This window comes from Meriones unguiculatus, chromosome 5, assembly GCF_030254825.1.
Source record: "Meriones unguiculatus strain TT.TT164.6M chromosome 5, Bangor_MerUng_6.1, whole genome shotgun sequence".
Classification (NCBI taxonomy): Eukaryota; Metazoa; Chordata; class Mammalia; order Rodentia; family Muridae; genus Meriones; species Meriones unguiculatus.
The window spans coordinates 30019620-30036427 of record NC_083353.1 but is presented as its reverse complement, the minus strand read 5'-3'; the positions used below and the strand labels follow the sequence as shown (position 1 = coordinate 30036427).

Here is a 16808-nt window from a genome sequence, read left to right as displayed (position 1 = left end):
CAAAGCAGGTATCATAGGCAAACAGGGAATTATATGAAAGAAGAGAAAGTTAGTAACACCTGGAGAGAACAGGACCTCCACAAGAACCAAATATATCTGGGCCCAGGAGTCTTTTTTAAAACTGATTCTCTAGCCAAGGACCATGCATGGAGATAACCTAGAGAACCCCTGCTCAGATGTAGCCCATGGAAGCTTAGCATCCAAGTGGGTTTCCATAGTAAGGGGAACAGAGACTGTCTCTGACATGAACTCATTGGAGGGATCTTTGACACCCCCCACACACACACTAAGGGAGGAGCAGCCTAGCTAGGCCACAGAGGAAGACATTGCATCCAGTCCTGGTGAGACCTGATAAACGAGGGTCAGATGGAAGGGGAGGAGGACCTCCCCTATCAGTGGACTTAGAAAAGGGTAGGGATCTTTTGTGAGATTGACACTCCAACCTAGAACCCCTACACAGATGTAGCTCATGGCAGCTCAGTCTCCAAGTGGGTTCCCTGGTAAGGGGAACAGGGGCTGTCTCTGATATGAACTCAGTGGCTGGCTCTTTAATCACCTCCCCCTGGGGTGGGGCTGCTTTACCAAGCCACAGACAATGCAGCCAGACCTGAAGAGACCTGATAGACTAGGGTGAGATGGAAGGGGGGAAGTTCCTTCCCTATCAGTGGACTTGGAGAAGGGCATGGGAGAATATGAGGAAGGGAGGGGAGGGAGGGGGCTGCAAGTGGGATACAGAGTAACTAAACTGTAATTAATATAAAAAAAAATAAAATTAAAAAGAAACAACACAAAGCTGTTCATTGTTAAGTTTGTTTATAAATGCAGTCTCATTATATAAACGGTACTGACTCACATGTACTGCTGCTGTACCTTGTGCAGTGCCGGGATCACAGGCATCATTATGCCTACAAGGAAATGCTGTATGACCCATTACTTAACACGAGAGACAGAGAGAGGAGCTTTTAAAGAAAAGGATGAAAGAATTCAAGGAGAAAGGTATTGGAAATTTTAAACTAGAATACTGTGTGTTTTAATAGAAAATGAAGCTTTCATATTTCAGAATAAAAATTATTTTAGCTTAAAAGACAATAGCTAATTATTTACTAAAAATGAGTAAACAAGTAGACTAATGGCAATTAAAAAAAAACAACAAAGGTTTCAAAATTTATTTTGAGGGCTATGGAGATGGTTCAGTCAATAATGTACTTGTGCAAGGATGAGGACCTGAGTCCAAATCCTTACACTCATACAAAATTGTTGAGCACTGTGGTGCATACCCATAGGGAAGTGGGGACAAGGGATCCCCAACAGCTTGGTGATAAGCCAGTCTAGCTAAACCAGTGAATTTCCACTTTTGGTCACAACAAAATCATGTGGAGAATGACTGAGAAAGAACTGTAGCATTGACTCTTGGACATGTTTAAAAATATTTAACCACATGAACTTGTACACATCTATGTCTGTACATATATGAACACATACACACATCAAACAGACAAAATTTATTTTCTATTGATCCTCTCATGGCTCTAAAATATAAGGACATTATCAAGAAAGAAGGAATCCAGCAAACATCTAAGAAGACTCTCAGAATGAAAGGCAGGTAGCACACTTAGGAAAGGTGCCAGTGAAGTTTGGAAGAGAGTCTACAAGAAATCAAAATAGTTCTCAGATAAAGAACTAAGAACTATCTCGGAGATAGTTACATTACATCCCAAAACTAATTTTTACAAATACTACTGCCATCAACTTCTTTTATATCCATTACTCTTAAGGAATAAAACATACAAAGTCGTCCTCTCTGTTTGTAGGTTCTTCATCTAAGAACTGATCCATCATAGATAAAAATATGTTTTAAAACATTTACTACATACTGTACATGTTCAGACACTTTCCTTATTATTTCCTAAGAATACAATATAACAAATATTTCTATTGTAGGAGGCATTACACGTATTCCGGAAGGAACTTAAAAAGCACACTGAAGGGTGTCCGTTGGTTGCACACAGAGACGCCAGGATTTTTGTAAGTGATTTGAGCATGTCTAGATTTTGCTAGCAGTAAAGGAGGTACTGCTTGTAGTTTCTGTGTCCAGCCAACAGACACTCTGCATTTCATCGGATTCCTTGGGTCCCAATTGGACCTTCTGATGAAAAAGGAGATGGTTGAAACAGAAACGTATGTCTTAACAAGATTCTAAAACATGAAATGTTTTTACTTTACACATTAATAAATAGCTCCAAAAGCAGTGGTTCACAACCTGTGCTTTACAAACCCTTTGGGAGTTAACTGACCTCTTCACAGTGATTATCTGAGACAACCAGGGAAACATCTACATAACATTCATAACAGAAGCAAAATTGCAATTATCAAGTAGCAACAAAAATAAATTATATTTGGGGAAAGGGGTCTCCACAACATAAGGAACTATATTGCATGGTCACAGCAATAGGAAGGTTGAAAACCACTGTCCAAAGGGTTTTCCAGAAAATATTATTTATTTAGTTTTGGTCATTTTCTGAAACTAGGCCTCACTGTGCAGTCCAGGCTAGTCTTGAACTCATATATCCCCATCTTGACCTCCTGATACCTCTACACCCAGCTATTTACAAAACTCTTCCACAGTACAAAGCTGGGACAAGGAGGAAGGAGGTGGGGTGTGTCCTTAAGCCACATGCATTTGTTTACATCTACTGATATTTAAATAATTTAAGTGGCAGCTACTTTACTTGCCCACTTTACAAATACAGACAGAGATGCCTAAAAAAAGTGGGCGGGGAAGAAGTCAAAGTACAAACTTAGTAACTCATATGGATATTGAATCACTGTTGTGTAGATACATGATCAACTTTCTAACCTGGATTCTCTGTTAAGTAATAAACTCAATTAAATAATAAAACCACTACCCTGGAAAACTCATAAGCACTTACAGGAAGACACTCGATAGCTTCTATTCCTCCCTAAGGAAATCTTATAAATACGTTATAATTAAGTATTAAAGATTATATACTTTATAATCAAGTTCTAAATGCAAGGGATTGAACACCTATCATATTCTGACCATGATCTATGGAGTCCAGGAAATTCTGGAGAAATTTTACATTACAGATCTCATACCCTCACATCAGCCACAGTGGAACCATAGAATGAAAACATAATGTTTTTCATAAAATGTTCCACTTAGATATGGCTTCCCTGCTGGAAAGGGTTACAATATATTGATATGAATATAAGTTAGAATTTACACTGCATGGAGATGATAATGTCTTCCCTGTAAAATATTAAAATTGACTCCCACAAAAGTATGAAAACTGACAGGATTTGAAAAACCTAATAATGACAGCTAAACTTTACTACACTATAGAATCCTTTATTAAAGTAAAATTCCAGAAAATCACAAAAAAATAAAACAAAAGCAGAATTACCATGTTTAAAACTAAGAATAGGTCTAGTATCCACTTATAAGTGAGTATATACCATGTGTGTTTTTCTCCTTCTGGGATACCTCACTCAGGATGATCTTTTCTAGGTCCCACCATTTGCCTGCAAATTTCATGATTTCCTTGTTTTTAACTGCTGAGTAGTATTCCATTGTGTAAATGTTCCACAATTTCTGTACCCATTCCTCTGTTGATAGACATCTGGGTTGTTTCCAGGTTTGGCTACTACAAATAAAGCTGCTACAAACATGGTTGAACAAATATCCTTATTGTGTACTTGAGCATATTTTGATATATGCCTAGGATCTTGAGGAAGCGCTACTCTTAATTGTCTGAGAAAGGGCCAGATTGATTTCCAAAATGGTTGTACAAATTTACATTCCCACCAGCAATGGAGGAGGGTTCCCCTTTCTCCACAAACTCTCCAGCATGTGTTGTCACTTGAGTTTTTTTATAAACATACTAAAATATATACCTCTAAAGAAGCTAAACAAGAAGGAGGACCAGGGGAAGGAGGATCAATCCTCACTTAGAAAGACAAAGGGGAAAGACATTGGAAGAAGGAGAAAACAAGAAATAGGACAGGAGTCTACCACTGAGGGCCTCTGAAAGACTCTACCTAGCAGCTATCAAAGCAGATGCTGAGGCTCATAACCAAACTTTGGGCAGAGCGCAGGAAATATGAAAGAAGCGGTAGTTAGTGAGACCTGGAGAGTACAGGAGCTCCACAAGGAGAGCAACAGAACCAAAATATCTGGGCTCAGTGGTATTTTCTGAGACTGATACACCAACCAAGGTACACTCATAGATATAACTTAGAACCCCTACTCAGATGTAGCCCATGGCAGCTCAGTACCCAAGTAGGTTCCCTAGTAAGGGGAAGAGGGACTGTCTCTGAGATGAACTAAGTGCCTGGCTCTTTGACCACCCCCCCTGAGGGAGGAGCAGCCTTGCCAGGACACAGAGGAGGACATTGCAGCCAGTCCTGATGAGACCTGATAAACTTGGGTCTGATGGAAGGGGAGGTAGACCTCCCTTATCTGTGGACATGGATAGGGGCATGGGAGGAGATGAGGAAGGGAGGGTGGGGTTGGGAGAGGATGAGGGAAGGGGCTACAGCTGGGATGCAAAGTGAATAAAATGTAATTAATATAAAAAATAAAAATTTAATTAAAAAAACTAATAGGGCTGCACGTTTCTCTCCCTTAAAATGCTATACATTCCTACCTACCCCCAGAACAGGCAAATTTACTTTATCTGGATTGTGTGTGTGTGATATCACTTATGTATGTGTGTGTGTGTGTGTGTGTGTGTGTGTGTGTGTATATATATGTATATATATTCAAAATGAAATTTATACAATAAATTTACTTGACTTAGATTATGTATTTGTGTGTATATCTGTATATATGCATACATATATTCATAATGAAATTCACACAATAAAGTTCATATTTAAAAAATAGAGAAAATGTAACTACAACTAGAACTTAGGCATGCCATATATTTAGAAATCAGTTGTTTCTTTTAAAAGAATCATGACTTACTATGCTTGAGAAAAGTAGAGAAACCAAAGCAGAATATACTCAAAACACTATTCCCAGTAAGAAGAAAAAAATGGCTTAATACTCAATTGTTATTTAAAAAAAAACTGCACCCACCTGTTGAGCATTTGTATTTATACAAAGACATTTGACAGTTTCTACATCCACTTTTACCTCAATAAAGCACATCAAGAAATGTTCTAAAACAGACAAAGCAGATGACCGACAGCAGGGTAATAAAATTACATAAGTATTTCACCGAGTACTCACTCACTGGAAGCTCCTGATTTCTTTACTATTATTTACAAACACTTATTGAATTGTGTAAATATTTTGCAAATTAAGTTCTCTCTAAAACATATAGACACTGTGTTATAATCATAAGCAGAAACACTGGAAAGATAGTTCACTATCTTTAACATAAAATAGAGACCATTTAAAAAACACTAATTCCATTATTATTTTAGTCTAAACTTCAACTTATTAACTGAATATTTAATTCCTCTAATTTTTAAACTAAATAATCAGTTACTACAATTTTTCTAAAATCACAACTAGAGTTAGCAACCAAACAAAAGTGTTGCATGTTTCATTGTGTTCCATATTTGTGGCATGTGGCTAAACAATTAACTCAAGAAACTCAATATACAGCATATTGAGAATTCATATAATCTATTAACAAAAGCATTCTATAGGATTTGGCTTAAATTGCCATTATATCAGGGGCAAAAGAATACTGAACATATTCAAATATTTATTGTTCTATTTTGTAATTGTGTATCCAAGACATATTTCCATTATCAATTATAAAATGTGATTTTTTTAAATAAAATGGATACATGGACACATGCACTATTTCTAAATATCTTTTCTACCTTAACTACTTTATACAAAATGATACTTTTTCTAAGGAATATTGCTAGTTACATGTAAAAGAAACATACTTTGTTATAACCAGCTGTTTTTCACATAACTTAATGGACTTTAAAACACCAGTTGAACATTAGAACACTAGACTAGAAAAATTATTTCCAAAATATTACAATTTGACATTTTATATGTTCATTTTAAGCTTAAAGCATTTTATCTGTGGGTTTCAGAATTATTTTAAATACCAAAACATTTCCATATCAAACTTTCCCTCACTGAGCATATTTTCCATACTCTGCAAGTCCCCTTTCATTTCTACCCTCACTAGAGGAAGAAAATAAAGTGTTCCTAGTGACAATGTTTTGTTATCAGAAATATTTTCATTGTGGATGACTATATAATATAATAGTTAAACTCAAATCAAATTGTTAAACAAATAAAAATAGAAAATATTCATTTCAAAGACATTTAATTTATGTAATCAATATCACTATATTTTCCCTTGTTACTGCAAAACAATAATCATCATACAAGTAAGGTAAATAATGACTTAATAATAAGATTATGCTATAATATATTCTGGAAAGACATAATAAAATTATAATATGCAATAAACATAACTCTAAGATGCCCCCCAAAACAAAGGAAGTGTCACTTACATCCATAGCTCGCTTAATAAAAGGGATCTGTGTGCCACTGTCCAGATCTTCATTAACAATAAGCCTTCTAGCCCACTGACCTGCCCTGACAACACCACTACCATGAATTAAAACCATCAGTTTCTGTGGATTTGTCAAAGCATCCTCACTCATAAAGATAAAACTCTTTGGTTCACTTTCAGTTGCATCTACCTGTAATCAAAAAAAATTAAATAATAAATAAAAAGTTTTTTGATCAAGCATACACACAATGAGAAAACAACTAATGGCTATTAAAATTACTGAATGGTTATTACAGAATTATTTAAAAAAATAACCTTAAAATAAAGGAAAGATAGTAAGATCTAACAATTACCTAATAGGTGAACAATCAACAAAAGACAGTAATATAAAAACACATGAAAATATATATTCCTTCATTGTTATTGTAAATTTAGTATTGTATTACCATCTTAAACTGAAATGACTAATTTTTAAAAGCTTTCTATGGTATAGGTATCATCCGACTGTTTCTATCACTTACATTTACTCCAATCCTATTGAAGTATCACTACTATAACAATCATCAATAAATAAACTAGATTTGGATAAATTTAAGTTATAGGCTTATACTACAAATATTATATAATTCTATAGCTGAAGCAGATTGTGCCTATAATAGAAAATAGAAAAGCCAAACTGGAATAGATAGCTATTTAAATATCTTAGCCAGAACAAGAAAGAAAAAGAAAGAAAGAAAGAAAGAAAGAAAGAAAGAAAGAAAGAAAGAAAGAAAGAAAGAGAGGGAGAAAGAGAGGGAGAAAGAAAGAAAGAAAGAAAGAAAGAAAGAAAGAAAGAAAGAAAGAAAGAAGAGAGGGAGAAAGAAAGAGAGGGAGAAAGAAAGGAAAAGAAAGAAAGAAAGAAAGAAAGAAAGAAAGAAAGAAAGAAAGAAAGAAAGAAAGAAAGAAAGAAAGAAAGAAGGGAAGTCAGGAAGTCAGGAAGGAAGGAAGGAGGAAGGAGGAAGGAGGAAGGAAGGAAGGAAGGAAGGAAGGAAGGAAGGAAGGAAGGAAGGAAGGAAGGAGGAGGAAGGAGGAAGGAAGGAAGGAAGGAAGGAAGGAAGGAAGGAGGAAGGAAGGAAGGAAGGAGGAGGAAGAAAAAGGAAGGAAGGAAGGAAGGAAGGAAAGAAGGAAGGAAGGAAGGAAGGAAGGAAGGAAGGAAGGAAGGAAGGAAGGAAGGAAGGAAAAAAAGCAAGCTAACCCTCCACATACAAGCCACTCCTTTGAAGTGGACTCCGTGACTGCATTCACATTGTGAACACAGGCATGCACAACAATAACCCGTACATTCTAGCAACTTATATTGCACATCAGTTATTCATGGATTACATACCCATTTATTTGTGGTTAATACACACATCGATATAATTTTGATTGTGTACAACTTCAATTTCAAAGCCAGAAGAGAAGGCCAATTTCTGAACATTTTGTTACATATGCAGAGTGAGCTCTGAGGTACATCAGTAATGGCCAGTACTCAGAATGGAAGCCTTATTCAAACAGGTTAAAGCCAGGACTGAAACAAATAATGGTTCCTCCACCCACAACCAGATTCATAAAAGATCAGTCTCCATGCTGCACACTGCACCAGCCCTTGAGTTCAGCAACAACATATGTTCATACAATTAGCAAAGTCAGAACAACATACACATGCACACTATTCAACCAAAATTTTAAGATTCTAGATTTTCTCACTCATTCATAATACACAGGAATAAAAATAAGCCTACTATTAAAACAATAGTGGTCTCTGTATCTGATGCTCTGTGTAAACAGAGCACAAACAGCATCTGGTTCAGTAGTAGCTTCACAATGGCTGAAGCTAGAAGCAGAAACACACAGATGGTATACACTCACTTATAAGTGGATATTAGATAGATAATATAGGATAAACATACTAAAATCTATAGTCCTAAAGAAACTAAACAAGAAGGCGTATCCTAGGGAAGATGTTTAATCCTCACTCAGAAGGGCAAACAGAATAGACATCTGAAGTGGAAAAAGATAGGGAACAGGACAGGAGCCTACCACAGAGGGCCTCTGAAAGACTCAAACTAGCAGAGTAACTAAACAGATTCAGAGCCAAACTTTGGGCAGAGTGGAAGAAGGGGAAGAAAGATAGATTTGGAGGGTATAGGAACTCCACAAGGAGACCAACAGAGCCAAAAAATTTGCGCTCACGGTGCCCTATAGAGACCGATGAATCAAGCAAGGACCATGCATGGAGAGGACCTAGACTCCCCGCTCAGATGTAGCCCATAGGCAGCTCAGTCTCCATGTGGGTTTCCTAGTAAGAGGTGAAGAGACAGTCTGTGACATGAACCTGGTTGCCTGCTCCTTGATCATGTACCCCTGGAGGGGTGAACTAGCCAGCCCACAGAGGAAGAGGATCCAGACAGTCCTGATGAGACCTGATAGGCTAGGGTCATAGGGGAGGAGGATACAAAGTGAATAAATTGTATAAGGAAGGAAGGAAGGAAGGAAGGAAGGAAGGAAGGAAGGAAGGAAGGAAGGAAGGAAGGAAGGAAGGAAGGAAGGAAGGAAAAGAATAGCTCCTATTTCTCAGTGAAGACTTTCTTTTCTACAGTTAACATCTCAAACACTTCCCTGTGAATCTGAAGTCCCTTTTACTGTCTTATTCTCCTTCACAACATATACAGCAATCCGTGACAGTGAACTCCTTCATAGATTGATAGATAATACATGTTCATGCATGTGCATGTGCGTGCATGTACCCATTCATCTTCTGCTCTCTCCACTACAATCTAAGTCTAAAAATAAATACTGTTTTGTAGTTTGTATTCAGCTATATTCTCAGTTTAGAACAGAGCCTAGCAACAGTAAATGAAGAACAAACCTTGGAAATACAGAATCATACTATTGCAAGGATATCCTTTGCATACAATGTATTTAAATAATTCAGGGAATTAGTATCTAGAATGCACAAAAACTAAAGAAATTTTAAACGTAAAAAAACAAACAATCAAATTTTAAAATGGGCTATAGATCTGAATAAAGAGTTCTCAAAAGACATAAAATAATTATTTTTAAGCATATTAAACATCAATAGCTATTGATCCATATTACAACTACTATCAATTACATCTCATACCAGTCAAAATGGTTATTATTAAACAAGAAAATAACAACAAATGCTGTGTGTGTGTGTGTAAAGGATAACCCAGGCATAAAAAACTTGTCACATATTCTCTCTCATAGAAGGATCATAGCTTTGAATCTTCAGATTTATGTATTTAACTTGGAGTATTTGTATAAGCAAGAAAACAAGAAAGGAGCCACTAGGCTAGGGGATTCTTTAGGAAAATAGTGGATAGTAAAACATAAATAATACAAAGGTGGACTGGGAGAACCCCAGGGTAGAAATATTTACTCTGAGGAGGACTGGGAGATGATAGGGTGGAGAGACGATTAAACAAGGTGAAAGGTATATGAAAACCCATACAGAAATAAGTTTTAATTGGTGTATAAAAGCTTATAAGATTTTTTAAAAACCTGGAAAGGAGATACTTTGCACGGCCAGATAATGTTTTTCACAAAAACCCAGGGTTATTAAACAAAATTTTCAGTGCCAGAAATGAAATATGTCCTTATGAATTATTGGTCAGCTAAGCCCTCAGCAACCCTGAAAACAATGGAGGTCCCTGCCATTTCTTCTTAATTACCAACCAGAACAAATTGATAATACTCTGTTGCTGAAGACATGATACAACATTCATTACAAAATATAGATCAGTCAAGAAGGAACTAATTAGAAAGCTTCCTCCCTGCTGGCTAGCTTTCAGAATCCTGAAAGGCATATGCAAGGTCCTGGAGACAAAATGGCATCAATCATCTAAGCAGACATGAGCCCTATGAACTGCAGTGTTAACCTGCTAGGCAAGATGTGCCTACAGGTGCAACAGTGGCACAACTGTTATTAGAATAACCAACCAGTCTCTCGTTGGATTTGAGGTCTCCTTCACAGGAGTAAATTCATGTCTGGTATTTTATAAAAACCAGAGGCTGAGAGGGTCTTAAACCTTGAGAACTTGGAAGGCATTTGCTATTATTGTGTTGCTAAACTGACAAGGCCTCATACTGCCTTCTAAATACCTATACCCACAGACAAACAGCATCCTCAGCCTTATCCTCAGATAAGTTTCTCTTTGCAATAAATGGCAGTAAATACATGAATTCATAGATGCCCTAGGTTGGAGAATTAGTGGCAACTGATTGCTGCATCCTAAATAGAGCATTTACACCACCTTATCTCCATTTCAGGAAATATTGCAGAAGGGAAACGGAAGGGATGTAAGAGCCAAAAGACAGAAAGAAGGGCTATCTCCCAGGAATGACACAGCCATGACAATCAGTTAACCACAACAGCTGAGGGTTCTCCCCTGAGCCTACCCAGGTATAGGCATATCAGTCCATCATGGTTCTGGGGTGGAGGCTCACGGGGCCTATGTCTGCATAGAGAACTGGTGGATTACGGAGAGTGGCAGCCACTGTCTTCAGTTGTGTATCCAGAGGTGAGCCCACAAAAATCTAATTGACAGTTCCAACTGATGGGTACGAACAGTCTCTTATTAACCCAAGTTCCCAAATAGTACAATTGTTCAGTTTGTCTGATATAGGGTCATGTGTAGGTAGCTGGGCTGGCTTCAAGCTTGCCACAGAATACAGGACTACGTTAAACTCTAGTGCCCTGGCTCCAATGCAGCATGCAAGATAACAAGTACTACCACCTCCAGATCAGAGTCAACATTTTAAGCAATGGGAGTGGAAAATTACTCCTTCAAATTCAAGAATTTCTTTAAAACTAGTAGAAAAATTATTTTCAAAAAAGAAAAAATATTATAACGCTACTTGAGAATATGTATGAGACTAAAGATGAAAGTAGCCATAAATAAACTTTAATTGAACAGTTGAAAAAGATGGTTGAAAATGCGTGCAATTCATAGCCAGGTGGGGTGGCACAGGAGCGAGGTGAGGTGGCACATGCCTTTAATCCCAGCACTTCGGGAGGCAGTGGCAGACAAACTTTGTGAGTTCAAGGCCACCCTGGTCTAAAAACCTAGTCCAAGGAAGCCAAGGCTACTCAGAGAGACTCATATCTCGGGGGGGGGGGAGGAAGATAAAGAGAAATTATGTGAAAATCAGAGTATACACGAAAGGAGAACAATGAGGAGAAGTAATGCATATGGAAATAAAATGATGAAATGGGCAGAGTATACAAAAAAAGAGAATGATGAGGAGAAGTAATCATGGAAATAAAATGACAAAATGGGAAGAGCGACATGTGTACAAATCACTGGGTAGCACTGAACAGAAAATAAAGAAAACCAACTCTGAACACGATAAAAATTTACTCTCTGGAAATTAATGCTAAATTTATATAGCATAATATCTGTATGAGTAAAATAGTTTTTCCTCACTACCTCAATAAAATTTAGAAATTACTACAAGGACATTTATCTGCAAACATTACCATGCAGTTAAGCTAAGCCTCTCAAAAAGAAAGCACAAAGGCCATTCTAATACAGTTCAATTTACATACCCCCAGATCAGTGAGATACACCAAAAAACATTTAGCATTTTTACTGAATTTTAACAGTTCAGTATGGAATACTTAAGAGCCCACAAATAGTGTTTCACTTAAACAAGATGTATGTAATAAACTAAAATGAAATTTTATTTTATAGAAGTTATTAATCTGATTCACACCTCTAACAGCTTACATAGGCAAAAGACACTGCAACTGAGAACATTCTGTTCTTATTACCCTGTGATTATGGAGAACCTAAGCATGATCGTGGCACTGTCAGGCTTTTGCTTCCAAAGATGCTTCCACATTAAAAGTAGGAAAGGGACCTTTTTACTTTAACTATTAAACTAAAACTTAGCTTATTAACAGGAAAAAAAAAGTCTGGTAATATTATTTTAGTAGAAAAGAACATTTCCTTAAAAAAACAAATACACTGTTAATGTGTACTTTAAAAGAGAAAAGTAATAGTTATTGAAAAATAACTTCACATTTTGCAGCATGATCATTTGCGAATGCCAATATTTCTTTAAGATTACAAAATAAAGGAAAATTTATTATTACCCAAAGATAGACATAGTGATTATTTCACATCTCATATAACATGAATCTTTCTCTAAACTTACTGAATTTTTACATTAAATTTAAAGTAAGAATTATCAAATTTATAAAACAAAGTTCTTTAATTTTAGGTTTTCTATATGGAAAATGTATAAAATCAATAAAAAAAACACTCTCTATATAGCAAACTGTGATTTGTGCTCTAAATCTGGAGACCAAAGGATGTTTCCTGTGAGTTTCCAACAAGCCAGAAATTTTATAGTCAAAAGACAAAATATGAATGGTATCAAGAGCCTAAAAAAAAACCCTTTAAATGTCCTTCTTCAGAAACTGAATAAAGTGATAAAATTTTACTTTAAATTTCAAAAAGAACAAATTTATAAAGGTTGTCTTTCCTTCTTATTTAGAGACAGGGTGAAACTATGTAACCCCAGCTGGCCTGCAAATTGTTATGAAGACACGCTGTCCTTGAACTCACAAAGATCTGCTGGGATCTATCCATTAAGTTCTAGGATTAAAGGCATATGCCACAATATGCAGCTTCAATATACAGATTTGCAGAATAAGGAAGTAGGCTTGAAGCCAATAATTTTGATTCTCCAAAGGACAACGATATGGATTGTCAAAAGGATGCTAAAATTTAGACTTCCATGCTTTCCTGTAAGAAGCCATGTTTCAAACTAAAGCAAGGTATGACCTATCTATGGCACACAATAACATTTTCTTTACTATTACATCACAAGTACCAACAGTATCTAAAATTTAAAAGGCTGACTTAAACAAGCACTTACTGACCTAAATGAATCAATGAATGAACAACATTATTATCTATTACCACAGGTTGCCTACTAGAACTATGCAATCAAAGGTGAGAATCAAAAGAATTAAGATATCTTCAAACTCCTCAATAACATGAACCAAGATATTAAGAACCCCATGTAAAAGATCACAGAAATTATCTATATGCAAAGTTTTTTGTATTAAATAAATCAATTTCATTGTCATATGAATTCATATCATATAATAAAAGTTGTCTGGAGCAGCAAAAATCATTTAATCTAGTCCAACCAACATTTTACATATATGACGACTATGTATTCATTTCAAAAGCTTAGCATTTCACAATATAAATTATTATGTATGTATGCATGCAATAACAATTAGAAAAAAAGAGGCCATCAATTTAAAAGAAAGGACTATGTATATGGGAATATTTGGAAGAAGGAGAATATTTGGAAGAAAGGAGCAATGTTGTAATTCAATTATAAACTCAAAAAAAAAGGCAAATGTTTTGTTTAGAGTTTAAGTCTAAGAACAAATCCTAAACTTTGTAATTCCAAATTTCCAAAAATGTATACAAACTTTCTAGTCTTCTGATAAAAACAAAAACAAAAAACAGAAGCAAGTAATATTTTAAAACAGCAGGAAGGACTTTGGCAACGTGTAGAGGAAAAAAACAGACTGTGTAGACATAAGGGGTATAGAGACAGCTCAGTGGTCAGAGTAGCACCGGCCACTGTTACAGGGCACCCAGGTCTAATTCTAAGCACCCACTCATGGACACTGTCACCGCTCCATAACTCCGGTTTCAGGGGTTATAGCGCCTTCTTCTGGACTGTGTGAGCACCAGGAATGCATGAGGTGCATAAATACAAGTAGACAAGACACTCATTAAAACATAAAATTAAATTAAAAAAAAAACCTTCTTCAAAGAATACAAGAGTCAATGAATGCCTGTTACAATGTAAAGTGCACTGGATTCTATTAAACAAACAAAAACATTGGGTGAAATGAGATAAAGTAAAAGAGAACCTTTTTTGTCATCATCTTAACAGACTGGCCATCAACACTGTTCATCTTTTACACCAATTGTCTTATTTTGTAAGAACTGTATGGAAGAATTAGGATACTTACAGGCACTGAATTATTATATCAATGCAATAGCACTTTTATTTTTAAATTTAGCATAGTTAATGCACAATAAAAATTTTCTCTTGAATTGAAAATCACTTTATATGGACCAAAGCATTTTATTTGAAATACACATTTTTGAAAACTGGACTTACTGGAATAGAGATTTTTTTCAAATTACAGTCTTCTTCCAGGAGATCATAAACATATTTTGTGATGATCTGAGGAGGAAAGAAATAAAATATTAAAATGAGATGACAGATTTCTGTTAATAAATTATTAGAGGTTATTATTGTTTTTTCTCCTTCAAATGCTCTGGCATCACACAGCCTCTTAATAAATGGTGTTATGTTTTACCTTCTGTAGCTGTATGCATAGCTACTAAGGGTTAAAATGAGTTTTACACGTTAACAGAAAACACATAACACTTTCTCTTTTGGAAATGAAATTTTCCAGTGTTTTTAGAAACTGCTTCATTTACAATTTCTCCATTGATGCTATACATAATGTAATTTCTCAGAGAAGTGGGATCTCCATACCATTTGAGAAAGTATTACGAGAAGAAAAGGAAAATCAAACAGTCCATGACAAGTACAGTCAATATTGTGTCTAGAACCATGCACTCTTCAAAGATGGCCACCCCAAGTCCTGAACATTTGTATGTGTAAGCTCATAAACCCCCATATATGACTGTTGTTAAGGTCCTTGAGAAAAAGATGAGCTAAAATTAGTGAAATGGTTCAATTCAAGTCATTCATGTTCTTAAAAGTAGAAAGCTATAAAAGTATGGTGTGTTATAGAGAGGTCATACAGAAAGGACTCAACTGGCTTTTTTGGGTTAGAAAGTTAAGAACAGAGTCAAAGAGCTATGTCCTCTGGAGATCTATAGTTTACAGTCAATACAAACATGAGAGTTCAATGCTATCCATTCAAGGAACTGAATTCTGCCAACAATATAAAATCCAGGACATTGATTCTCTCTTTTAGCGCAAAACTGCTTATCCATACCTTCATTTTACTCTGCTAAGTCTCCTACCGATCCACAGAAATACAACATAATAAATTGTACTGCTTCTAGCCAGGAAATGGTATTAATGGTATTTTGTTACAACAGCGGTATGAAACATATTATTTATTTGGTAGGCAAAGAGCAAAAATAGCAAGGCTTAGGAATAGGAGCAAATGTTTCATAGGCAGTTTGAATGGTCATTCTAAAAGTATTTTTCCTCCCAAAGACAACTGTAGTTACCTAGGCAAAATATCTAATAACTAATTTCAGTGGCAACATGACAGTTTTTGTAAAACAAAATGAGGTTAGGAAGGAAGGAAAGAAGGAAGGAAGAAAGGAAGGAAGGAAGGAAAGAAGGAAGAAAGGCAGGAAGGAAGGAACAAAGGAACGAAGGAAAAAACAAAATATATCGATTGTTTTGGTGCCATATTCAGCTCAGTAATCTAACACAGATTTTTAGTCTGCCCTCCTTAAGGAGGCTATAACTCTTTTATGTACATACATTCATTTTATTTTAAAAACAGTTTCATATATGTATGTGAAAAAAATCTCTATTACCAGTCATTTCAAAGGTGATAACACATTTATCTAGTTATTAGTCTAATAATATCTTCGTAATTTAATAGGTAACTAATATTATGTTCCCTATAATTTCACTAGAAGACAGTGAAAATATACACTCCAAATAATACTAAAAAAACATGTAACTCAAACTTAAAACTATGTATGAAGCAACACAAGAGTGATTTATCACTTCAAGAGACATGACATAAATAAATGAGATTAGTTAAAACAAATTCTGACAGTCCTACAAACTTTTTTATATAACTTATTTTATTTTTATATTATTTTATTCTTATTTTATTTGCATTGGTGTGCAGGTGTCAGATCCCTTAGAACTGGAATTACAGATAGTTGTGAATTGTCATGTGGGTCCTGTCCTTTGGAAGCGCAGACAGTACTCTGGAACCATCACTCCATGGAACCATCACTCCAATCCCAACTCTTGCAATCCTTAACATATCATTATAGAAAAAGTATAAACAAACAAATTAAACCCACATAAATTCAACAAAACCAATTAAAGCCGTATAAAATCATGACTATGCAATATAATTGAGACATAATTTAAGAAAAAATAAGCATTTGACAATTTAAACCTTCTATCAATATAAATATATCACAGACAATTCTTCATTTTCTTTTTTTTTGAATTTTATTTTTTTCTTATCAG

The 16808-nt window shown here is 35.5% G+C and overlaps 1 protein-coding gene across 3 annotated transcripts in view; it reads right to left on the bottom strand.

The window, feature by feature from the left end:
• Arb2a (ARB2 cotranscriptional regulator A) overlaps positions 1-16808 on the bottom strand; it is a 449141-nt gene that overhangs the window by 306099 nt on the left and 126234 nt on the right. For 2 of the 3 annotated variants that reach the window (XM_060383606.1, XM_060383605.1), the window contains exons 4-5: positions 14721-14786; positions 6514-6705 (exon numbers count right to left, since the gene is read on the bottom strand). In XM_060383606.1, coding sequence (XP_060239589.1) covers positions 6514-6705; positions 14721-14786 — 258 coding nt within the window. The remainder of the gene's footprint in view (positions 1-6513; positions 6706-14720; positions 14787-16808) is intronic. The other variant, XM_060383607.1, reaches the window with a different exon arrangement.